This window comes from Harpia harpyja, chromosome 11 (genome assembly GCF_026419915.1).
Source record: "Harpia harpyja isolate bHarHar1 chromosome 11, bHarHar1 primary haplotype, whole genome shotgun sequence".
Classification (NCBI taxonomy): Eukaryota; Metazoa; Chordata; class Aves; order Accipitriformes; family Accipitridae; genus Harpia; species Harpia harpyja.
The window spans coordinates 35,224,385-35,249,703 of NC_068950.1; the positions used below are offsets into that span (position 1 = coordinate 35,224,385).

Consider the following 25,319-nt stretch of genomic DNA (forward strand, 5'->3'; position numbering starts at 1 on the left):
TAAGGTAAAAGCCCAGTGCAGCAGACTGTGCATACTGTATACCGGGAATATATGGATCCAGGGATTTATCTAGTACACCACAATCCCCTGTTTTGCAAGAATGTTTTTGAGTTACAAAATAAATACATTTTCAGTGGTCAGTAGCCAGGCTCACTGACCTATTTCTGCCTGAAGCATTTCTTCTTTGTCTGAGCAGAGCTAGGCACACAGGAACTCATAACAGGAGTGCTGTGTGCCTATGCTAATGAAGGGTTTGGGTTGAAGATTTGGTGCATTACTAGCATAGCCTTCCAGAGGTCTGTAGTTCTCACTGTTCCACCTTAAGTCAGCAGGAGCTGCCTGTGCCTCTCTTTGAAAGTCAACCCCTAGATGTTACCTTCAGGCTTCTAGCTGTTCAGTTCAAGTCACAGGATTACACCTGTGCTAACCTGTCTGGGAGCTTTGTGATGCAGATGCAAAAACATCAGAGAAAGATTAATATAACCAGCCATTGATTTATTATGTTCCAGGAAGTAAGGCATAAAGCAGGCTGGCGTGATGCCCTGAGCCCAGCCTCCACGATGACTTCTCTTGTCCTGACATACATCCACCAGCATTTATCTTGTCTGTTCCCCTTCCTCTCCCCTTAGTTTCTCAAACTTCAAGAGTTTCTTTTGGCAGGCATGTTCCTCGCTGCTGCTGATGCTGGAGCTTTCCTCTGAGCTTTCGGAGAGGAGATACTTGATTGCCATCATGTCCTTCTTGTTCATTTGCAAGCAGAGGCAGGAGGATTCACTCACCTTAAATGACTCCCCCCACATATTCTGGCACATGTCAGTCCCATTTGCATACATCTGTGTGTCAAATAAGAAATGCATCAATTAATTACATTTAAAAAGAATTGAGTTAAAATCAGTCTGTATCAAACTGATAAACATTCATCAATTCTTAAAAATTGGTACTAGATTATAAAAAAGCAGTCTGGAGTTATTCACTGTCTTTCTGTGTGCCATGCTTCATCACTTCTGGGATATCTTAAAATGTTATCCAGTCCCACAACTGGCAAAAGAGATATGCCCGTTGTGAGAGCAAGTGATTATACAAAGTGCAAAGTGATCAACAGCCAGCTCTTTGTTTCCACCCTGGGGCCAACAGCCCAGCTAGGTTTCTGGGTCTGACAGACCAAAGCTGTGTGTGAGAGGATGTACAACTTGTAGCATGTCAGGACACTCTGACATGTCTCAGCATCTGAGTAGTGCTGAAAGTGCCACGCAGTGCTTTGAGTATGGCAATCTTTGTATCTACAGGCTGGAGACAGCCCAGGGAAGTCACAGCTCCATGGGATCTCATTGTGCCTGCTGCAATGTACACCATGACCGGGCAGGACCTCACAGACAAAGAAAAGGGACATAGAAACTGCTTGAAGAAAGTAAATTTTCTTCAAGCTTCCAAAGTGCTGTGTGCAGTGGTGCAACAGCCTTTCTGGCTCAAGAAACTGTAAACTGCAGCCTCTTGTACTCTCTCCAAGTAAATCTGTCCTGTTCTTGGTACTACATTGTTTTGTAAGGCCTGTGTCATAGGACCTGTACAACCATACAACAAAGATATTTCTTGTTTGCTAAGCTCACGTTGTGACAACCTTCTGTCCGCCCAGCTTGAGTTTGCCTAAAGAGTATTAGCTTAGGAGTTATCATGTCCAGCCACAAAGTAGGCAGGATATACACTTTATCTTGCCTGCATTTCTCCCATGTGTTTGTGGTTGAAGTTCAATCTTCTCTGATTCTGTAAAGGAAGCTTTAGATTTACCCCCAGAAGCAAAGCTAAGAATGAAGTTGGGGGTGGGAGTGATGGCAGGAGTAGAAGCCTTGAGAATTAAGGAGTGGGAGTGTTAATGACTGAAACAGTGGGGCACGCAGCAGGACTGCTGGGTTCCATTGCTGACTGATTCACCTTGACCACGTCACCAGCATCTCTCTAAAAGAAGCCATATTTCATCTGTAATAGTACAAGTAGTCCTTGCACATGATGCTGATTCTTTAATCCTACAGTGTTTCTCTTAGTGCTGTAATTTCTGGATGGTGTGCTGGTTTACCATCATCTCCAGCTCATATAAAGATCTGACACTGCGAATCTCGGAGAAGGTGCCCTGTCTTTTGGCTGGGAGACTTCTGCATGGAAGCTGCTCTGTGTGCAAAAAATGAATGATTACAGATTTAAGTCTATTATGTGGAAGTGGGACTGGGCATCTGTTGTCCTGCAGCTTCTTCTGCTCCACCTATTTTCCACAAGATGTTCTTCTTATGAGGTGTCTCCCTGCCTCCCCACATGCAAAAACTATGTTGACCTGTACTGTGCAGGAAGGCAAGTAAGAAGAAATCATAACCACCACTTTTGCCTTAGAAATCTATCCTTTGTGAATAATAAAGAGTCCATTCCAAACAGCCCCAAAGACTCTGTAGTCTGTAAAATAGCTTTTCAGTTCACACCATCTCTAGCCAAGGCTCACTCCACGGATGCTGCAGTTGCTGGAAGAGGAGTGTGGAGGTTGGCTAGTGCACTGGGAGCAATGTAGGCTCAGAAATTGAAAGGTTGCTGCATCTAGTTCTCTCCTTGTGTTCTCAGGGCAGGCAGATCTTAGCTGTTTCTTTCCCACTATTTCTGCATTTTAAGCAGCATTAGACATTTTCTTCCAGCTCCTGTACAGTTCCTGGATTCCGACCGGCTTTTAGTTAACCATTCCAGAAAGTATTCAAAGCTGTCACGTGGGTTTTCGTAGGTCTGTATGCAAGAGACATGGCTACATCCTGTTCTTGTGTCCCACAGGTTCTGTAACATGTATTCATGGTCTTCTACTTGCTAAATTGGTAATTTTACTTTTACCTTCCTCCTAACTCTGCTTAAAGATCAGAGTGTTGCCAGAATGCTGCAGCAAACAAACAGTGCTCACAGCCCATTTACCAAACATGTCCCTAAATTACTGCAAAGGATTCTGATTCTTCAGCTTTTTGGAAAATGTTCCAGTCTGTGCATTAACATTGCTTGGGGAGCACTCAGCTGGGAGAACAATGAAAAAATGTGCCTCATTTTAGCCAGGCTAAAACTGGCTATGATCCATTGTGCATTCTTAATATTCAGCATTTGTTTCATATTCAGTGTTTGGTCCAAATAGTCCTTTCAACCACTTGCATATGTCAAATGTAGGGCTGCTGATTGCTCCTCCGTATGAGCTGAGGGCATCAAAAGAAAGTAAGCATCTGTCCACAGTGCTCTGACATTGGAGAACCCTTTGTGCTTCTGGGTAACAGTAACTTTCTTTTCAATGAGTTGAGTCCAAACCGAGCGAGTCTAATGTTTGTATATCATGTAATTTTCATATGGGAAATGTGTTTTTTTAATTTCTCTGAAGAAACTTCATCTTTATTCTTACTTACCATGCAAGCCTATTTTTGGTGAAAAACATGGGCAGTTTAGGGTGTGGTTCCATTTAGTTTAGGAATAGCTGCGCCTGGTTTCAAGTGATAAGACCTCTGGATTTGCTGCATGTTTTTCCCTGCAGATGGTATATTTTCTTTAAGAAATGAGTACAAGGGAATTCAAGGTTACAAACTCCTATCTCTGGACCAGGGACAGTTTGAACAGGGACTGGAGATTATTTACGGAGATTATCATTTCATTTTTCACTTCATCTGGAACTACTGATGATTTAGCACATCTGGGAAACTAAGCTGTAAGTTTCCGCAGCCCATTTGTTTTTTGGCCACCTTCCTGAGCCTTCTGATTAGTGTCACTTTTGCAAGGCAGACAGCAATCCTGCAGTAACTGGACTGTGACTTCCACTTATATCAGTTGCTGAACTGACTTCTGGAAGTACATGCACTTGAATTGAGTTCAAAACAATGAATCTGAGATCTCTGCAAGCCTTACTACCAGTCCCTAAGCACTACACTTAAATTTCGTTTACTTCTGCGATTTGGACAGTTTTCATGGACTCAGTGAAGTTCAACTATTAAAAATACTCAAATAAGTGTAGCAGTTTTGAGCTGTATTGTATTGCCCTGATGCTAAACTTACTTGAGTCACTAGAAAAAATCCTACCTGACTCTTGAAAGGTCTGCAGATCAGGTACTAGGCAACCTTGCTCCTGTAAGTCTTGTCAGTTCTCATTTTATACGCTTTTGCTCATAAAATTAGTTATCCCAACCATTAAACCTTCTCAGAGAGATGGGATGAGCTCTCAGAAAGCTTGTCAGTGCTGCTCTTGAACCATCAGAGTTACAGAGAACAAAGTTAGCTCTGCCTAGCCATTGGCAGACACAATGGAGAGCACGCTTCAGAGATATGATAGGTCTATGGAGAGCAAAAGGGAGACAAATAGAATGTCAGGACTGAGAGATTTGGAGGATGGAGGAGGACTTGAACAGAACAAGGTAAAACAGAGAAAAGGGCAAAGATGCCTAACAGGAAAGAAAACCTTAAAACTTCCTTTGTGATTTGGGAACTTATGTCCCACTTCAAAAAGACAGAGGTGTGTAAAGCCTCACATTATGTAAGGAACCTTATAAAATGCATCTCAGTATCTCTGTTGTATGAACAGATTTCATTTATCTTTTACTTTCTAAACTCCACTGTGGTTAAAATATCAGTGCTGCTTGAACTTTTAGTTTTGTTTTGCAAGTGGTATGAATAGTGATTAATTAAATGTATATATACTTAGAGTAAGTGATCTACGTAAATATAAATGTTTTAAAATTTATATACTTAAAAAGTTTGATGTAGGTATGGCTTGAAATGACTGAAGTAAAAATAATTCACCTATTGCATTTTAAACCCATATATTCAGGAAAAAAGAAGAACTCTTAATGCCATTTTTTCTGCTCCAGTTGATCAGGTTTTCTTACCTCACTGTATGGAATACATTTATTCTTACAGCGGTTTTCTCCACTTTCATCCCATTCCCAGTCTGTCAGCCAGTTATGAACACATATGGAATCATCTTTGCAGGCTTCATACCTTCATGGAGATTAGTGTGGAAGATACAGTTATTTCTCTCACTTTTTTTTCAATGGACTCAGATTCCTCTCAAAAAGTCTGCATGGGCTATGCTAGTAATGTGGTATGGTTGCACAGTGCAGCTTAGCAACAGATCTTCAAGAAATGTGCACATTATCTTAGCCTGACATGTACATAAACTCAGAGGTGGCCAGGAAGACCTAAATCCCAATGAAAACCGAACAGTTCACCCACTATGTTTTATACTCACAGACTTAAGTAAAGGGCTCATGTTCTGAGGAGCAACGCCCATTCATGCAGTGTTTTCTGCTTGGTTATGTTTGCTGATGTTACTGAGTGGAGGAAATACTGTGTGGGAGGCAGTTTCATGAATACTGATGTTCAATATTGTGACAGAGCACAGGTACGCTGAGAGTGAACTGTCAGTTGAAGGAGATGTGGGGAAAGTTTGTATTTATGAATTAATATGGGAAAAGAAGAATGGTATTTCCTGGGCAGGGGGTTGCTATGAGGAACATGCACTGAAATAAGGAAAATCCACAAACAACAAAATCATATAAACTAATAGGCTGTCAGCCTCAGAATGACGTTTTCAAAGAAGTTAAACTTGAAGTGAAGGAGGAAGGATAAGAGTCTTGCAGGGTATAGGTCTAAAATTTTAAATTTTAAGTTATTTTAAACTTGTAAGTGGTAATGTAAAAAAAAGCCTATAAATGGCCTGGAATGAGTACAGTATGCAACTGGCTGGTCTATGTGATGAGAGATCTCATGACTTACCATTATCCTGCGTAATTTCCTTCCTTCTACTTCTTTTTATGTTCTACTTTTTGGCTTTTACCTTTCTTAAGGATCACTTTCTGCAAATCAGTTAACATGTACTTAAATTTAGTCTCAATGGCTTCAGGCGGACTATTCACACCAGTAACTGAGAGTGCCAAACCCATGAGGCACAGCTTTCAAAAAGTTAGCGTTGTTCAGCATGGTATTTATAATTAATGCCTTTGGATATATTTTCTATTTGTCATTTTTACTCTCCAGGGTCATGGTTCCAAAACTATTTTGATATCACGAGGGCTGCAGTCTTACATTTTTAAATGAAATATGAGGTTGTCATGTGGTCACAGAACTACAAGAACTAGACACTGCAGTACATTTGCATATGCAGAAAGGTAAGAACATGCACATCCACAGAACCTTCACATAGGTTTTCTGGGCTTTTTGGTGGGAGAAAAAAGCAGTAACAGATGGAGGGTAACCAGGGCCTGAACTAAACAGGTCTAGGGCAGGAGACATGTATTCTCAAATGTGTTCATCCATGAATCTGCTGTCAGAGGTGGGGGCTCTGCTGGAAATATAGGCTGCAATTTGATAAATTAATATAAAGTGACACTAATAGGCAGATCCTACCAGTTTGTGCCATGTCTGGATTTGGGACTAGGTACTATAAGAATAATTGGTTTGTTGTTTGTTAGCTGCTGCGTGTACCCTGACTGAGAAAGACACACAGAGGTAACTCCCCAGTGACAGCTGTTTCTCTAATGCTAGTCCCTTTGCCTGCTTGAAGGCACACCAGTTAGGAGCATCAATGCAAACTTTTTGTCATCACTGTCTATGAGCTCTCCACATACCAGCATCAGATTCAGCAATTAGCCCTTGATTCTTCAAGCCATGTAGGCATGTCCTTTACTTCATGCATGCACTTAAATTCATTGCTTTCTAGCAAAGTCAACCAATACCTGCTGTGAGCTGCCTAATACTAGCACTTCCACTTAAAGCAGTTGTGCCCTTCCCACAGTCTCCTTTTTTGGTTTCCTTTATTATTTGGCTAAGTATTTTTCAGCCTGATGGGTTCCCAGACCAGGGTTGCTTCACAGCCTCTCAGACAGTGCCGCTGACACATGGGTGGGGACAGGGTAGGGGAAAGAATGAGCAGCCCTTGGGGCTGAGGAGAGAGCAGAACTGCTTCTTTTGAAATTAGTGTCACCTTCAGTTATACTTTTCAAATTATGAATATGTATTTCAGAATTTTACTTAACTGGGGCATTCATGCTATGCATCTGGTTTCCTCAGGAATTTGACTTAAATATGTTTATTAAAGTATTTATATTTTTATTCACTATTATCTATTGAATTGTCAGATGAAATGTTTCCTAATTATGATTATTGCCTGACTCTGTGGTTTGTTATATAAGCAGGTAGCAAGGCATAACTCTATTGTTACAAGTTTTTCTTTATCCCAATGGAAGTAATTATGAAGCTAAGTTTATGAAAAATCATGACTTATGAAAAGTCTGATTTCTGCTGTCCAGAAACCCATAAGTGGTTTCTTCAAACATTAATTAAAACCTGTGAGAAACATAAGCAAATACTTAAAAGATCCTCCCTGAACATACTAGCTCCCTATGCACAATGGGCAGGATATTTTTATTTTAAAGCTTCCCCCCCCTCCCCCTTTTTTATAAGTAGCTGTTTCTCTTTTAAAGGGCACAGGGCCCTTTTACAGGTGGATCAGAAAATGGCTTGTACATTGGGCTCTTTCAAAAGCAATAGTTTTGGGACTAGTGGGAGCAAGGAAACCTAAGACAATAGGAAGAAAAGGAAGGCCCCAAGCTAGGCAGATTAATTTCTTTTAAATGAAGTCACTGCTCATTCAGAATCCTCTGCACATTTCTGGCCACAAAAAGACATACAGTATGCAGCAGGCACACTCACGGCATGTAGAGAAAGTAGGTCACATCACTAGCAGTGTTACAGCACGCTAAAGGGACTCCAGTGAATAGAACATGAAAAAATGTTACTTTAAATCACCAGAAAGAGTGGGAATTCTGTCCAGGCTCTTTTCTAGCCTCAGGCCTTAAGCAGTGTGAGGGAATGGGTTTGACATTGGCATTAGGCAGGCACACAGACTAGCATGCACGGTAATGGGTCATCATTACATTTTTGATTCAGGCCAGGCATCTATGATGCCAACAGGGGCAATAGATCATTGTTCAGTATTTGTTTAGCGTAGAGCCTACTCTCTGCCAGAAGACTCTATACTGGAAAAGGGTCAGTTTTTCCTGTGCAGCAGCTCTCAATCACACACCTCCATACTTTCCAACAACAAAAGTTAAAAATGCTATCTACCTGGAGGTTCTGGCAATACCCAGGGGACACTGAGAGTTTTGCTATGTAATACTGACCCACCATATGCACTTTGGTATAAATCTGACATATACTGAGGCTGGTTTAAACCAGTTCATAGATGCAAACTAAACTTACAGGGTATATTTTCCTTCATCTTTACACATTCACTGGATATAGCAGTTTGGTGATGACTTTGTGTCCTACTTATTTTGGGATACATTTGTTTTAGATGTTGGTATTCTTTCACTTTGCCTGTTAGATCTATTCTAAAGCTCACTGGCAACTCCAATGCTTTAATATCCAAATGTTTTCAAATTTTGGTAATATTTGCTTCTGAGCTTTGAGATTCTGAGCACTGAGGCAAATTCAAGGTCTCAGTCTTCATCTTGAAGGAGGTCAATAATCTGGATTCAGTTTAGAAGATTACCAAAAATTTAGGAAGGAAGACTGTGCATAACAAATCTGTTCCTGAGGCACATGGAGTTTCCTAACACAGAAATAAAATTCATCACTAGAGGAAACTCTAGGGAAGCTAAGAAATACATCAGCCCTTCTCACTATCTTCCATTACAAATCCAAGCTACGCTTCTTGTTTCCTTCTCTGGCACAAAGCAATGGAGACATATTTAAAGACAAATCCTACCAAAATACTGTACTGCATACATGACTTTGCTCTTGGAGAGAAGATGAGAATGAAAATGGATCCATGTGTCAATAACATTCAAGTTGTGTAACCACTAGGGAAAGCACTGTACAGAGCAGCGCAGGAGAACCTGACCATGTGCTACTGTGTGTCCTGTATTTTCCGTGCTTCCAAGAAAAGTTCTTTTATAACATTTTTAGAAGTACTAAAACAGTCTTCTGTGATTTTCAGAGCAGCCTAAGGGATTCAGACATTCACAGTTCATTACTTTCAAGGGATGCTAGCAGTTATAATCCCATAGTGTGAACACAGCCTGTGCTGTTTGTACTATGCTTCACACCAGTTTAACCATACGGACAAGTTACTGTAGTTACTAGGCACAACATTAATATGGTACTGACTGAGATTTATATGTCATGTGATGACATTATTTAAGGTCCAACATCTCAAAACAGGGAGGGAGGGAAGGAGGGAGGGAGAAATACATGCTGGATATGGACCACTGAAAAAATCTCAGTACCCCACCTGGATACAATGCTGCTGTGCCAAGACTAAGGACAGACAGTTGTCCCACTACATGTCTTGCACTCAAAAAATAATGTGATTCCTTGATGCTATATTTTGGGAAACAAAATTAAATGCTATTATGCTTGCTCGTTGCTATTAAAATTTTTAGCATTACTTGGCTGCAAGTTTCTCTGAGATTCAGGCTTTTAGAAGTGATTTTAGAGAGAAGGATGATGGAAGGGAAAAGGCCAAGGGTGAAAAATTAAGGAATTAAGCTAATTTGTTATATGAATTAATTGAAAACATACAGGAAGTGGCTGCTTTCATGATTATGTAGTGCATTCTTCACTGTGAGGGTGGTGAGGCACTGGACCAGGTTGCCCAGAGAGGCTGTGGATGCCCCATCCCTGGAAGTGTTCAAGGCCAGGGTGGAAGGGGCTTTGGGCAACCTGGTCTAGTGGAAGGTGTCCCTGCCCATGGCAGGGGGTTGGAACTAGATGATCTTTAAGGCCCCTTCCGACTCAAACTATTCTATGATTTTATACATATATAAGAAATGTATCATATAATGATCAAGTATTTAGATTTAAAATGCTAACTGCATAAATGCTAACTCACAGGTATGGACTTTTCTAAGGGTGGGCAGGCCCTCACTGCTGTTAGTGCCTGTCAACGTGGTGAGAGTTCCTCCACCGTGTCAGGCAGTTCTGATGCCACTGCACTGCATCCTTATGGAGTCACTAAACTCTGGTAGAGTTTAGTGACTCCATCCTGCATTCAGCCTGTATCATTATTTTGAGGGTAGTAGCTTAGCAGAGGAACAAGTAGAGATGGCAAACAAGAAATGAAGAGGCAGAACAAGAGAAAACGCATAAAGGTGGTGCAACACCATCGAATTTCAGTGCCACTTGACTGGGAGATCTGTGGTTCATCCACCCATGCTCCTTGACACCCTAGTAACACAGGCATATTAAAGCTAAATAAAAATACTTTGATAAAAAGCTGAACCTACCAGTCATCACAAAAGCTCTGACACAGTGGAACAGACCGAATAGCAGCAGTGTCATTGGGATGGATCCAGCGAGCAGCATGTGGTGAACACCGGTAAAAGCACTCAATTTTCTTTGTGAAATCTTCACAGCTGTGGTGGGTGAGAAAAGCCACAAATAAGCCTGTTTCTTAGCATCAAGGCTATAGCCTCAGTTTTCTAGGCCTGCTTTGATGTGGATGCAATACTACAGATTAGGAGAAAAACAAAGAAAAGCATCCTTTCACCCCGTTAGTGTCTAGGTTCCAAATTCATTCCTTTGGCATTGTGTACAGACTCTGACCGTGCAATTACCATAGCCAGCTAAAGAGTGCACAAATGTTTCCATGCATATTTCAGCCCTATTTGTGTAAGCTTTCTGTAAACTTTTGAGGCCTTGAGTTTTCCTGGCAAGAACGATTCCAGGCAATAATAAAATGTAGTTTAAAACTATAGTACAAAACTTCTTCTGTGTTGTAGCCTCATGGTTTCACTAATCTTTAGATTTTCCCACAGCCCAGCTGAAGTTACTTAAAAACGCATACTGTTGCTGCTCTTCTGGGAGTGGCAGGCAATAGCTGTTACTTTTGCACATCTGTTTTTGCTTAATTGTTTTGTACTTTCATTCTTTTATTTCTATAACTTGCCATGTTTCACAGCTCTAACATCTAATGAGATACTAAAAATCTTAATTATGAAGACATTCTTCATGGTTACAAAACCCACAGGGCTACAAGAATTTTTTATTCTAAATACTCAGAAGTTTCATTTCTGGACACTTGTGCATTTTGTTTGCGAGATTTAATAATCTAGTTGACCTGCTTTCTAAACAAAGGAAGAAGCCTGGTCTGTATTGACTAGGGGTCACACTCACTGGTATGTAATGGTTGCTTTGGAGAGCTACAGAGATGTGGTGTGGTTGTTACCTACTGGGTTTATGACTGCTTTGCATTGCTAGACCTGGTTCTATACTGAAAGCAAACCTGAAAAAACGTAAGCCTTTCTTGATAAAATGGCATAGATCCTTCTGCACAAATAATATATACTTAGGGATTCATGGGCTTTTGTGAGAGAAGAAAAAGAAGAGTCAGATGTTGGTCAGGTATAGAGAAAAGATGATGGGAACCAGGCTGGGTGGCATAATCTGTAGGGCAACCTAGGGACTGTCCATCAGCAACTCCAGGGGGAGTTACCATTAGCTGTGTGGCTGCTACAGCACAGATCTATTGAACCAGGACACAGACAACATCAAAGCTGACTTACGATTTACTGAGCTGCCCACATCTGTTCCAGTAGCTGTTGTTTACTTTAATTACTGGGGAATGAGCCAATTGCTCTGTGAAGTCTACATAGCAACAGGAAGCTGTTAGGAATGAAACAGAGATCTTGCAATAAGGATTTTCTTTAATACTGTATTTGGAAGACTCAAAATGTAAGATGAATATGTTTGGTTCATAACATGATAAAGTCTCTTAGTACTAAGCAGAAGATGTACTCAAGATGTAACATTTTTGGTTTTGGAAGTAGCAGTGTAAATGCTAACTGAGGTGGACTGGCATCAACAGTGCTTTTTCAAGGTTTGCCCAGAGAGCCCCAAGAATTTTACCGGTGTTCTGCCAGATGTTATATCCTGAGGGATACTAACTTTGAAAGCTACCAAACATAAGAAGAGAGTTGAAGAAATGTAATAAATACTATACTTTGCTCACTATAGAATTTTGATTTCAACCTTTCCTATTTGGTGTCTGCTACAATTAATTAATTTTTATACTTAATCACAATAAACCAAATTCATCTTTGCTGTAAACTTTTTTAAGCAGATGGAGCTACAAGAAAAGTAAACTTCATCAGCATTTTTAAAAGAAAATAAATGAAGTAAATGAGAGTTTTGCAGTTGCCTTTGTTAAGAACCAGAATCTTACTCTTGGTTTGCATGCAGCAAAATGCCAATGAAGGAAGCTTTTCAAATGCAACATATACTGCATCTTATATATTTTTGAGAAATTAAGGGAACTGCCAAAACAATTAGTGTGTACAAAGCTGTACTTCTAGACTATATTTGGCAAAAATTAAACCACTCTTACATTTAGAGTACAGAGTGCATTCATGCATATTTGGCTCACGACTTGGCTTCAGTTTGTGGGTGTCCCCTTCCAGACATCCGTACTTTTGGCAGGTAGATGACATTATGACAGCAAAGAGGGTGACAACAAACCTCAGCATTGTTGTTCGGTTCTTTTTTCTGTATGGAGAGAAGTCTTTATTTATATCGTTTATTTCTAGGAGAAGCCATAACATTAAGAGGAAGGACTGCTTTAAAAAAGCTAAATATATAACCAAATAAAATATGCTCAGCAAAGATCCACACATAAATATTAGGACACACATTCTCCCTTTCTCTTTGCTTATATCTGAACACTTATACTTCTGCTACATATTTTTGAGGTTCAATGGCAAGTGATAAAAGCCATCAATAGTTCAGGCTATTTATGAAAACATGTTATAATTTTCAGTATTTAAGAAAATGATTTTAAATTTCTTACAGCAACCTGAATTTATCTTTGAACCCTTCCAAGAGACATTCCTCTGCTTCACTAGATTTGAAGAAAAGATTGATTAGTTCTAAAACTTGCAGAGTTGTTTTGTACACTTGGAAATTACACATTTAATACAGCTGCAAGTGAGCTAGTACTGGTCAGCACCTGAGCTGGATAAATTACATTGATAACTTGCCTTTGTTGAGGCTATGCTAATTTATACTTCAGAATCTGATCCATTATTTTCTGCCTCTTTTGTAGAGTTTGGTCAAAAATGCAAGATAAAAACATTTTGTCTGTGCCACTAAAATTTTTCTAAAGACAGACTACATACTGGTGAGCTATATAGATAAATCTAGAACCTGTTACATAAACCAATACATAATTCTTTACACATGTTATTAATTTAACCCTTCATTCTTTAGTTAAATATTCCCATTACCTTTTTGGAATAATTTTGCCTGAATAAGGATTGCAGCTCCTCTATGTACCTAGGCTTTTCAGATATAAAGAAAACAACATGTTACATAGAAGACTGTCTCTCCAATTTCTCAGTAGTTTCTCACCTCTTTTGCTGTCCTTCTGGGTGATACTTCTCCCTGGAACAGGAACACAGTAAATTGCTTTTCTCATTTTCCACTTTATATACACACCATCTGGCATCAGTGCTCCAGGATTTGTTTGCCCTGGAAGAGTTCCTTGACCCTTTGGAATGCTAACATAGATTTATCTCAAAAGCAGATGCAATGACCAGCACATAATGCCCTTTTATTGCTTGCAAACGTTGACTTGATAAAGAGGAAAGTACAAACATAGGTTAGAATTAGAAAAACAACAGCTCTCCTGTATACCAAATACAACTAACCTGCCCTGCCTGATTTTTCAATGATTCCTTGTATTATTAATTATTAGATTAATTTCAACAACAGTTTCATGGGGTTCTTATCACAGATTATGACTTCACTGAATTAGACACATTAAAAACAATGCTTCATATTTCAGCCTGACTGTCTTAATTTTGACTATAGATGTGATGGCTTGCCTTGTCTTACACAGTAATTTTATTGCAGCCCCTGGAAGAGAATCCACATCTCCCGATTCCCAGGTCATTGCTCTTTCTTCACAAGATCCCTTTAAAACCTGCTGCTGTTTGCTCTGGTTGCTCTACCTGCCTCATATGTACTCTTCAACCAGTGTCACAAGCAGTACAAGAAACTGTTGCTTGTACCATTGATAGTGATTCCTGATTGGATTTCATTGTGAGATCTGCTTCCTGCAAAGAGGATTCTGCATCTGAACATAAACCATCGCATAAGGTAGACATGGTGATTACAAATAGTTGCACTTACTGTCATAGATCAAATCTTGTTGATTACTGTAAAGAGCAGCACCACTCAGTACCTTGCAATTACTTAGATGCATAAGGAAAGTAGCATCTGTTGTTTTTGTGTTTAAAACAGAACACTGGTTTGTCAGATAATACTCTGGGGCCATTATTTACAAACCTTTTTTGCTTGAAAAAACAAACATTGGCATAATGGAAGTGTGGTATGAATCTCATTGAGCAAACTCACTGAGCATGATAATAAAACAATCTCTATAAGCTGTAAGCACCGATTCCTATCCTAGCTCTAGTAAGTGCCTCAAGGCAAAAGATTACTGGCCTAAAAAGAGCCATTTCCAGATCAGTGGAAACTGAGCGATTTTTGTGTTCCAGAATGAATTTAATTAAGACAAGTTTAAAGAATGAATTTAATTAAGGCAAGTTTAAAAAGGCATAAAGTAACTATAGAAGAAACTGAAGTAAATGTAACAGCTTACTACCCACGCCTTTACCTCATGTGGCTTGATCTAGTGTTGGCTGAAATTCAGGGAGCTCCTTGCTGATTTGTAAAGTAAAGGATTCGTGCATACTGCTCGGCACTTGGATCTGTGTATTCATACAAAATAAAGACCACTGTATAATATGAACACTCACTTTCAACATTGTGATGAGTGGATGGGCTAGCCAGCCTGGTAAAAAGCACAGAAATAGTACATGCTCTGTGCCTTACTGCTTGGTTTGCATAAAATATATGCGCGCTTGTAAAGGTGTAAGCATGCCAGGAGGTTTCTTGTAATGCCTCTGTTAATTGAATTGACATACAAATTATATTAAGCTATAGGAAACTGGGATCTCTTTCAGGCTTTGAGTATGAGCCAAATGGGATCACTTGCTGGGAGATGAGGCACAGTTTCTAACAGCAGGCAGGAAAATTGTCATATGTTTGTGATTTCTCAGACTTGGCTTTGGTTAGCAATACATGCAAGCAGGCTCAGGCTAAGGAGCTTTTAGAGATCTCAGCTATACATCTTCATCACCTGAGAAGTGAATCTTGACTCTTTTTTTTTAAAGTATTCTCTGGCTAGTTATTTTGTGTGATGTCATACTGAGACATTCGTTAAAGGAAGTTTCTTACCCCTTCCCATGCTTTATTTGTTAAAATTGAACTTATTTTCAAGTACTCAGTGATGTTCTTGTACTTTTAAGACTCCTACTGCCATTTAATTTTAACTTGAATATCAGTGCCCTATTCTATTAATCTTTTCAAGAGCTACAGTTAAAACATGCATGTTGTTAAGAGAGAGTTAAAGCATGCGTGATGTTAAGATATTGCCACAGACAGCAATTCAGGCACCACAACGTTAAATTATTATTATTATCATCTGATGATCTAATTGATAGTGGCCTATGATACTAGTAAAAGTATGCATCTATTCCAAAACCACAAACACTGCTATACTAGGTTTCAAGAGCCATCTACCTGAGCAACTTCCTTCTGGCAAGAGCCATTAGCAGAAAATCGGGGGAAAAATTGTTTAAAAAATAAAGCTAGTTGCTCACTTCCCAGCTTCTGGCAATCAGTTTAGTAACTATGTCAACTGACATCTCCTAATTCAACATACTGATTCCTCTTTTGTGAGTCAGATCTCTTTAATGACTGAAGTAAGCTTTTACGGTTTTATATTCTCGGTAACTCTGCAAAGCTGATGTGGTTAAGGGAAAAAATGTTTGCACTTCCAACCAGTGACAATTGCCAGATCCATTTCCCTTCTTGGCATCCTGAAAGTGTAACAACAGCATGACCGGAGGGAGACAGAGTTTCAGGAGCGTAAATTAGAGCATTTGGCCTGTTACAGCTTTATTATAGATGGCAATGCGTGCTAATGAAATTAATGTTTGTTCCTCACATCTCAGTGTGAGCCTGCAAGCTCAGAAGTTGGAATTGTTTTTCTCGTTAACTGTGACAAGAAATGTAATTAGGAGCACAGGTTGTTATCTAATTTAGTGTCATTCCTGAAGCTCCTTTGCAGAACTGCATTTAAAGTTGCAACAAGGGCACATTATTTGATGATCAGTTAAGTATACATTCTTGACTTTCACTATGTTAGACTTCAGAACCAAGAGTTCATATTCACAAGTCTCTCTGCTGAACGTATCATGTCACCAGTCAAGCTGAATGCCAGGGGTGACACTCCAGATGGACTCAGTCTGGCACTCCTGACTATGGAAAAAAAACTGAGGCCAAATCTTAACTCTACTGAATTTAAGGTGTGATTTGTTTCTGTTCACTTTGGTGGGGCTGGGATTTCTCCTTTCATTTTGTCTGTGTAAGGAATACATCATGGCACGAAGTAAGGCTTACTTGCTTTATTTGAGTACACAGACGTTGCTGAGCTAGCTCTCCAACAGGGCACAGGAATGACAAAAGCACCAGTAATTTTATATAACCAAGAGAATGAGTCAGTGGGAAAAAAAAAAGCACATATTTTAATGAATAGTAGGTTTAAAAAGCAATCACAGCCCAAACAACAAAATTATCATTGTAAAAATGTTATTTTAAGCCCCATGTTAAGTTTTTCAAAATTAAAGGGGACAAAAACCTACTTGTTTTAGCTTATTATTGAGTTGAAAGCACCTCTTGAAAGCATAACTGAACGCTCTTCCTTTGCCCTAGTCTTTCATTTGCCTTTCACATTCTGCTAGTCTGTTACTGTGAGGTTCCTTGAACCACTAACAATTATTGTTATTTTTTTCTACAAAGAATGGGCTTTGGTTTGGATAGCTACTGACTGTGTGGTGTGATATGGGCTCTCACGACTGACAAAGAAAATCTGGGCCCAGCTTGACCTATACTCCAGAATTAACCAACTGCAATCTTGTTTCTAATTTAGACTATTAACATTTGATTGAATTTCCTACAATCACTTATGAATGATTAATTTCTTCTTAGGGGAGTATGAATACTTTTAAAAAAAATTTATTTACACTTTTATTATGGGTATTTATTATTTGTATAGAGGTAATGCCTAGATGTCCCTGCGTAAAGTTGTGATGTAGCGTTTTAAAGTACTTGGTGCCAATACTGGATTACGGATGGCCATGTCCCACAGCCTCCTTTTCTGCCCTGATCCTGTACTGCCCCTTTCCCTCCACTGTGCTGGCACAGCCCAGATGGGGTTGTGCACCCAACCAGATGGGGGAACTGATCCAGCAAAAAGAAATCCAGGACTTCCCCCTGCCTCCAGTGTTTCTAGCCAAATCAATTTCCCCATTCAGTTTATAGCACAGCTGTAGAAGAGTTGTGTTGCTGTGAGGAAAACGGTGGTGTATCACAATGAGAGAGACAAATAGGGGAGGGTAGGACTGGCAGTACTTTAAGTCAGAACTGGCAACCTCTAAGCCCCATTGTGTTAGCATTCTGGGGTTTTTTTTAATTGTTATGTTGAACACCTTGTAATAAAAATTAAGGGCCGACAGGTCTATAGAAGAAACAAATAATGCAAGCACAAGGTAACAGTGAGATCATACTGGTCAACATATTAAAAGGCAGTGACTGGAAACCACCAGACTAATCACTGCTGAGCTTTTCCTGTTAGTATCACAGCAGGGATGAATTTTAAGGAGGACACAGTTGAGATCCATGTAGTGTCTCTGCAGACATCTCCTGAGGAATGACTCCCATACATGTCATATTAGTTCTAGATAGCTTGACTCATTGCCCTGTGATGAATCTGTGGTTAGAAAATTGACCACAACACTCATGCAAAAGGTATTTTTTCCCACTACCTTTCTTTACATTGCGTCCTCTCTCTCTCTGCGTCCCTCAAAAGGCTCCCCTCTCTGTTGTATCAGTCAAAAACTGTTTTCACGTCCAACTCCCTTCTCAGTTTATCTAAGCCCTTTCTGTCTGTTCTCTTTCAATACAGACCCATTAAGTCTCTTGAAGTGTCTCGATGACAGCCTCCACTGCACACCTGTTGGATTTCCATGGCTTCCATGTATGTGTCATCTTATATTTGGGAGGCATTTCCACAAGTAACAGTAGAACTATGTGTAATCCTCCCCCCAGCCCTCCTTAAAACTCATCTTCGGGTGCTCAAAGAGAGGGTGACAACAGTTAGGATCTGATGCTGTTCCTGATGGCCAGCATCTCTCCATTCCCCATGTGCTTCCCTTTCTGGACCTTTCAGAAATACACACAAATATACATATTTATATGCATATGTAATTTGTACTCTGTTAACACCTAGGAGTAAGAGCTCAACTGTAGCAATTGCTGTACAATCAAGTCCAGGCTGACAGTGAAAGCAGCATATTCACTGGTCTCTTTCTGTCTCTTTAAAGCTATAATGTGTTTTATGACCTTTTGTTGCTAAGAAGTGCTGTTAACTATTGCAGTAAGCTCTCCCTAAACCTCACAGACATACTTTTAACTCCTGACATATATTTGCATATTTACATCTTCTACTTCCTTGTCAGACATAAATATATCTGGAACAAGGTTACAGCAGTGCAGAGCTGTCACTCTGACATACTGCATCACTGCAGACAAGGATGTATGTCCTTCATGGTATATAAAGAAGGAAAATAACAATTGGAAAGCAAATCATATCCAGTTAGGACTGGACTTTTGTTATATATAGATATAGTAATTGCCATCCTGGACCAGGTTGTCAGTTGGTTTACTTCATTATTCTGTCCCTGAGACTAATAGTAGTAGTTTCTAGTGAAGATGCACTGGAATAACATACTGTATAATATACTTTTATGGAATAACCTGCCTGTAAGAAATTTCTTCCTAATCCTCTTTAATTCAATGATTAGCTTGTGCCTTGAAACATGAGGGTTTACATCCTTCCTGTAAAAAGTCCTCATGTAACTACGAGTATTTTTATCAATTACGCAAACGTCTAATGCAGAACTTCTCAAATAGCAGACCTCACTAGATTCACATCATGAGTAAATATTGCCTAGATTGTGTCAAGGTCCCAGACTTACTAAATCTCCTGCATTCTTTTGGAAAATCCTATATTTCTTACCATTTCCCTGGAGCTTAGGGGTGGTGGTGGGGAGCTGTACTCTGTGGCTGCAGTTCTCAGCTATGCAGGGAGCATGTGTTTCTTGGATAGCCTCACAGAGCAGGGATTGGTGTTTTGCTTTTTGCTGAACAAAAGGATGCATGATTCTATAAAGAGTAATTGATTAGTCTTAGTCAAAGCATTTCCTAGCAAGTCTTGCTCTTCCTGCAGTTCATGTAACTACTTTTTTACCCTAATTTTTTATTTTGCTCATAACTGGTATTCTTTAGTTGTATCAAGCTGGTTTTTTTTGTGAATCTTTAAAAAAGAATGCTGTCACAGAGGTGAAGTTAAGGAAATAGCTAGGAGTCATGGCGATGACGTGCAGCCTGTATAATTACTTGTCATTAATGACATTCTATGCAGGTATAGTACAACATCCCAAAGTACCGTGCCGTCTTCCGGGCTGACTGCATATTGCCAATTGCCAAACATTAGTATTCCAGTGTAAAGACCAAAACTTCTCTGTGAATACCATTAGAACTGGGTCACTAACAGAAGGTGAGTGACAGCTTAACATGCAAAACAACTAAAGCCATTTCCTCTGTCTCATACAGAGCAGAAATACTGAGAGTGAAGATTATGTGTATATTGTGAGCAGAATGACAAATGACAAGCCTTAGCAATATACTTGTTTGGTGGCATTAGTGATGCAGCTCTGCCGTGGAAACAGTGAAAATAGGTGATCAGCTGGGTTTTGTGTGGCATCAGTTTTGCTAAATGTTCAAACTTAATAGGAATTCAAATGATTAAGTTAAGTATTTCATTTTGTAGAGGAAATTCTCTTGATCAGCAGCATCCTAATGACTTCTACTATTTAGCATTTTCTATTCTGTTTGGAATAAAGAGGTTTTAACCTCACAGCTTCAAGCTGTGTACCTCTATTCCAGCTCGAGGAATTATTGCTGTAGCTGTGTGCTCAGCAGTCATAAAAATGCTGCGGATGGATTTATGTAATTTCAGAAAACATTATGGAATAAGCTGGACTAGACTCTGTGTTCTGCCTTACCAAAGTCCCTTTAAACCAGCTAGAGAAGAATGGAAGAGAACTCTTCCTGGATAGCATTGTTCCAGCTACCTTCTGAACCAGAAGGGCATGCTGAGACCTTCTTTATATGGAGAAAATGGAAGGTGGAAGCCAGGGAAAGGAAGTATCTGGAACTGCAAAGAGAAACAGAATTAACTGAGTATTAGCTGAGTATCAGTAAGTGAGCTACAGAAGCTCTCTCTGCTTTTGCTCCATGTCAGTCAGTCTGGGTAACATAAGAATCAGCCCCTTTATAAGCCTTTATTAATTACTCTTCTATCTTTTTTTGGATGTGACAGATATTTCTGGAAACAAACACTGTGATTGTAGGCACATCACACCACGCTCTGTCTCATTCATCTGTACCCCTTTTACCTGCCAAGCCTCTCATGATTCGTTCACTTTTATTTAAAGTTGGAAAAAAACCAAGTTCAGAAAACTAGCTCTTACGGAAAAGAAAAATCAGGTCACTCAGATTGGTCTGCAGATTCAGGTCATATTCAGTGATGAGTTTAAATGGAAAAAACATGGGAGAATCAGTAAAATGAGGAATATTTTTCCTATTCCTTCAACACGAAACCTCACTGTTCTTTTGTTTCAAAAATATTGGAAAGATATCTTGAGTCCAAAATACAAAACAGGGATTAAACAGAGAAGGAAATAATCCAGAAGCAAACCAAATGCAATCTTTTCACAAGTAAAATGTCCTGTTAACCCCCAAATGGCTTTTTGATTCGGAGTGATCAAAAAGATTTTTAAATTGTTTTGCATAAAATACTGAACCAGAAGGCAATTATTTGCAATTCTATCTAAAGCTAACAATTAAGACTTGGTTTTAATATGTTTCAAAGGCAGGTAGTGTTGTTCAAATTCTCATTGTGACTTTTCTTCCCGTATTCATGAATTCTTTTTTGGCACATGAAGCGAACAGGTGTAAGCCAGTGCAAGGTGGCCCACAGGCCATAACCAACAAATAACTAATTGGCATCTATGTTGCAACAGGGCAAAGATCCAGCCAAATTATGATGAGGCACTGTGCCATCCTAATAGACTCACATTATCACGGATGCCAAGATTCCATAGATTTGCATTATTTACATTTAGTTAGGGCAGGATTCCCAGCTGGGAAATTCCACATGGTTGTCCATCTCTATCATATACAATTATGATGGAAAAAAATCTCTGTGACTAATCCAGCATCCTGAAATAGTTTTCAGCAAGAATTTAAATATTCTTAATAATGAGTTAAAAACGCTCCCACCCATCTACGTTAATAAATCGTTTGAAAGTGTATTTTTGTTGTCTTTCTTTGTACAAAACAAATAAAAAATTTATAAAATCAGATTACCTGATTGAAGACGTATAAGCCTTTTCAGCTTGGTAAAAAGGGAGGAGGAATTGTTTTCTCTGCAGCAGTAGCAAGGCTCCTGTTTATGTAATAGTGAAAAAAAGGGACAACTTTGAAGTTGCTTTTGTGAAAAATGAATCCCGAAACTGGTAACTTATACCCTCAGGAAATAATTTGCAAAGACAAAAATGTTGAGAGATTGTGAATTGTTGAGATGAAACACAAGATGATGATATATGCTCCGATTACTCCTTGAGGTAATGAATCTCTGCTGGTTTATCTTTTCTACTGAGACAGGGAACTACATCTTAATCTGCTTCCTGATGCCATCCCACTCTCCATGAAAAAGTGGGCTGTAGCACTTGATGGCACAGCTGGTAAACGTCTTCCTGCACCTCAGTGCTCCTGCAGAGGGCTGGGGGCTGCCCAGAGAGGCTCCAGTCACCCCAGCGCTGCTGGGGGCTGGGGCTTGATTCCCACCATATCACACTGGAGGAGTCGGCGGGCCTCTTGGGACAAAGAAGTGTGGCGTTTTCCCAAATGCTACCTGCTACTGGTGACACCACAGGAAAGGTCCTGCGCTCACCTTACATTTCCAGGGGCAGTTAAGAGTTTACTGACACGGAAGCCGGTTGCTGCTGGACACCTGAGCTGATCGCGGATGATGACGATGGGGGCAGAAACACTGCCCCCCCCCGCGTCCCCCCGGAGACACTACTGCATTGTGCATCCTCAGTCTACACCTCTGAGCCTCCTTTTGCGACCGCAACGAGGCAGCCCTGTCCCTCCTCTCCTGGCAGGGAAGCAGAGCATCTGCAGCCCGGAGGTGTCACTTGCCCGGGCAGGCCTACCGGGAGCCAGGCTGCCGGACTGCTGTGGTCCCCCCGCGGTGTATTCCTCCCTTCTGCGTGTGTTCCCATCGGCAGCGGTGCAGGGAGCCGCGCAAGGCTGGCGGGGGCAGCGTGCGGGGCCCGGCTACCCGTCGGCGAGACCGCCATTGCCTCAGCGGCGCCCGCTGCCTTCCCAAGGCGCCCCGCGCCCTTTCCCGCCTCGCACCTCCCGCCCGCCCCTCGTGACAAGTCTCGCGCGTTCCCCTCCTTCCCTCCTCCCCGCCAAGTCTCGCGCCTCTTCCCCGCCGCGACGCTGGTGCTCTCGCGATAGGCAGCGGCCGGGCGCGCGCGCGCGCGCTGCGGGGGGGGGGGGGGGGCGGCGCCGCGGCAGCCGCTGCGCCCGCGCTCCCTGACAGGCGGGCGGCGGGAGCGGCGGCGGCGGGCGGGCATGTCCCTCCGCCCCGCGCGCAGGTGGTGGCGGCGACGGTGGCGGCGGCGCCGCCCCGGCTCTCCGTGACTCCCGCCGGCCATGGCCGGCTCCGCACCGCGGGGGCCCGAGTCGTGCCGCAGCCGCCGCTGAGGAGAAGCCGCCGCGATGAGGAAGGGCCGCTCCCGGGGGGACAAAGCGGCGGCGCCGCCGCCGCCGCCGCCGCGGAGGGAGCCCGGGCGGGCGGTGGCCGCCAGCGCGGCGGAGCGGAGAGCCACCCTGCTGGGGGGCGGCGGCAGGAAGGACCCGGAGGACGCCAGGGCCGCGGGGGGCGCCTTGCCGGGAGGCGCTGGAGAGGGTAAAGCCGCGTCGTGGGGCCGGAGGGGAGGGGGGGCCGTGCCGTGCCGTGCCGGGCCGGTGGCGGCCGTTGGCATGGAGACGCGCGCCCCGCGTGGCGGGGGACGGCGGCGGGCGGGGGCGCCCGGCGGTGCCGCCTTCCGCGCCCGGCCGGGCTGCGGCTGCCGCAGTCGCGGGTCAGGGGTGCGCCTGGCCCGGGCCGGGGGGCTCCCGCGGCTGCGGCGCGGGGGGGGTGGGGGGGCGGAGAGTGTCCGGGGGGTGGCGGGAGGCGGAGGGTCGGAGAGAGGCGAGGTGCTGCGCTCGGCGGGAGGGGTCGGCCTGGGGGGAGGCTGCATCCTGCGAGCATCCTCCCACGTGACGTGGGCATCCTCAGGTAGATGGCCCCGGGAGAGGGAGGGGTGGATGTGGCGGTGTGTCAGGGTTCTGACGGCGTGGCGTTGAGAGCTCGGTGGGGGAGTCGTCGGGGTGGCAGAAGTCCTGCCTGCACACCGATGAAGAAGCGAGGGAGGATGCAGTGAAGTCTAGTTCGTGTTCTGTGCTCGCTGGTAGTAATAATTACAGAATGCTTCTTGCTAGTAACCTTCTGTAGGTCACTCCTAATTGTGACATTAATTATGATGCATTTTCCAGCATTTCTTAGGTCTTAATTCTTAGTGCAAGAAGTGGTGGTTTATTTAGGAAACATACCTTTGCAGATATTCGAAAATGCATAGGCTCACTTAAAAGTGAGAGTGCCTAAGTTCAATGTATCTGCTTTTAGGTCTTTCACCCCCACAAAAAAAGGATCTACTGATTGCTGCTTAGGGTCACAGGGATCAGAGACCCAAGAGATCTTAAACTTTGTTTCGATGTGTTTTCATATTCCTAGTTTTACAAGAGAGAAAAATGCGGGATCAGACTTAGCAGTTTAAAAATGTAGATGGCAACTAATGTGCTTTTTTTTTTTTTTTTTTGGAAGAGAAGGAGAAAGTATCACAAGTATGAAGACTCCCAGGATGCAGTAATTCATTGCTTTGTTTTGCCACTTTTAGGAGCAAAGTGAAAAACTAGGTTATTCGACTTTTCTTGTCAAAAGGGTGACTGAAGTTTATGTCATTATTGTAGATGCACAGGTTTACTCTATTTTTTTTTTTTTAATTTCTTAGGTTTTTCTAGAAAAGCTGCATTGCATTGCTCCTTTAATTATAGGAGACTTGTATTTTGGCTTTGACTAGTGGGTATCTCTTTAACAGAGATTCCTCGGACTGGGCCCTGGAAGAAGAGAGCTCTATTTTTTTAATTTTTTATTTTATATTTTATTCTCCAGTGCCTTGTTAAGCCAGGTGGTTAAGATGTGCTGCTGCTTTTGATGCTTATCACTTCCTGAAACAATTAAAGAACACTAATATCCTTATTCAGGAAAAAAATAATAATCTGAAAGCAGAAGAGCTGACTTAGTTTCTTCCCAACTGTCCGTTAAAATAGTTGTTGGTTGGTAGAGCTATCAAATGGAATAGCAAGGTGTTATACTGTTTTGACATATTGTATATGATATTGACATGGAAATTAGAGGAAATTATTTCCATTCTTGGTAGCTGTGAACTAAACTTTTTACAAGTCATGCATACAGAACACGCTACGTACCATATAGTGTATTGAACACTCGGGAAGCTTCACCAAAACAACATTAACATGGTAAAACAGGAAAGGCTGCAAATTCAGAAGTGCCAGTTTTTGAGATGCACAAGGCTTTTTAATGGGAGATACTGCCAGTTTGTTTTTAGCTTGGGTGCTCTGACTAAGACCTGATGTGACTTGTAGGAACAGATCTTTACGTGCTGGCGAGTATTCAGTGTGATGGAGTCGTCGAGGAGTTTTGCAGCTAAAGTTAAGAAAGCTTCTACTCAACCTGTGTGAGATGCCCCCCTCCAAATTTCAAAGCAGAACCTCTCATCCCCTCTCCCCTTTTGTCTTCCATTTGAAGTGGTGGAAGTTTTGTAGATGAGGTAAGCAACTGGAAATAAATAGATAAGTTGAACAAATTTAATAAACAGGACAGATAAGTCTACTCACAGCATTTCTGTCTTTAATATCAGTAATTCAGTATTTCTTTAAACATC

At 41.6% G+C, this 25,319-nt stretch overlaps 2 protein-coding genes and 1 long non-coding RNA gene across 6 annotated transcripts in view; 2 read left to right on the forward strand and 1 right to left on the reverse strand.

The window, feature by feature from the left end:
- Nucleotides 1-488: 488 nt before the first annotated feature.
- LOC128148162 (riboflavin-binding protein) lies at nt 489-22,587 on the reverse strand. Of its 3 annotated transcripts, XM_052801689.1 has the most exons (9): nt 22,458-22,587; nt 21,607-21,685; nt 20,241-20,392; nt 13,396-13,428; nt 12,377-12,534; nt 11,556-11,655; nt 10,278-10,406; nt 4,878-4,989; nt 489-833 (listed from the first exon to the last, which is right to left on the reverse strand). In XM_052801689.1, the coding sequence occupies exons 5-9, from the start codon at nt 12,513-12,515 to the stop codon at nt 597-599; spliced, it is 717 nt and encodes a 238-aa protein (XP_052657649.1). In that variant the 5' UTR covers nt 12,516-12,534; nt 13,396-13,428; nt 20,241-20,392; nt 21,607-21,685; nt 22,458-22,587; the 3' UTR covers nt 489-596. The 3 variants fall into 3 exon arrangements, with proteins under 3 accessions (XP_052657649.1, XP_052657650.1, XP_052657648.1); XM_052801690.1 differs by lacking the exons at nt 13,396-13,428; nt 20,241-20,392; nt 21,607-21,685; nt 22,458-22,587 and adding an exon at nt 13,272-13,378; XM_052801688.1 differs by lacking the exons at nt 13,396-13,428; nt 20,241-20,392; nt 21,607-21,685; nt 22,458-22,587 and having other exon boundaries at nt 12,377-13,236.
- Nucleotides 5,241-21,517, forward strand: LOC128148163 (uncharacterized). Of its 2 annotated transcripts, none has more exons than XR_008237198.1 (5): nt 5,241-6,158; nt 13,900-14,145; nt 16,262-16,421; nt 18,080-18,151; nt 19,598-21,517. It is a non-coding gene; the product is annotated as an uncharacterized LOC128148163 (long non-coding RNA). The 2 variants fall into 2 exon arrangements; XR_008237199.1 differs by having other exon boundaries at nt 20,195-21,517.
- A 233-nt stretch (nt 22,588-22,820) lies between the features above and the next one.
- The window catches only part of MAST2 (microtubule associated serine/threonine kinase 2), a 199,668-nt gene continuing 197,169 nt past the window's right edge, over nt 22,821-25,319 (forward strand). Inside the window, 2 exon segments of the mRNA XM_052801576.1 lie at nt 22,821-23,190; nt 23,192-23,221. Coding sequence (XP_052657536.1) covers nt 23,032-23,190; nt 23,192-23,221 — 189 coding nt within the window. The 5' untranslated portion in view covers nt 22,821-23,031.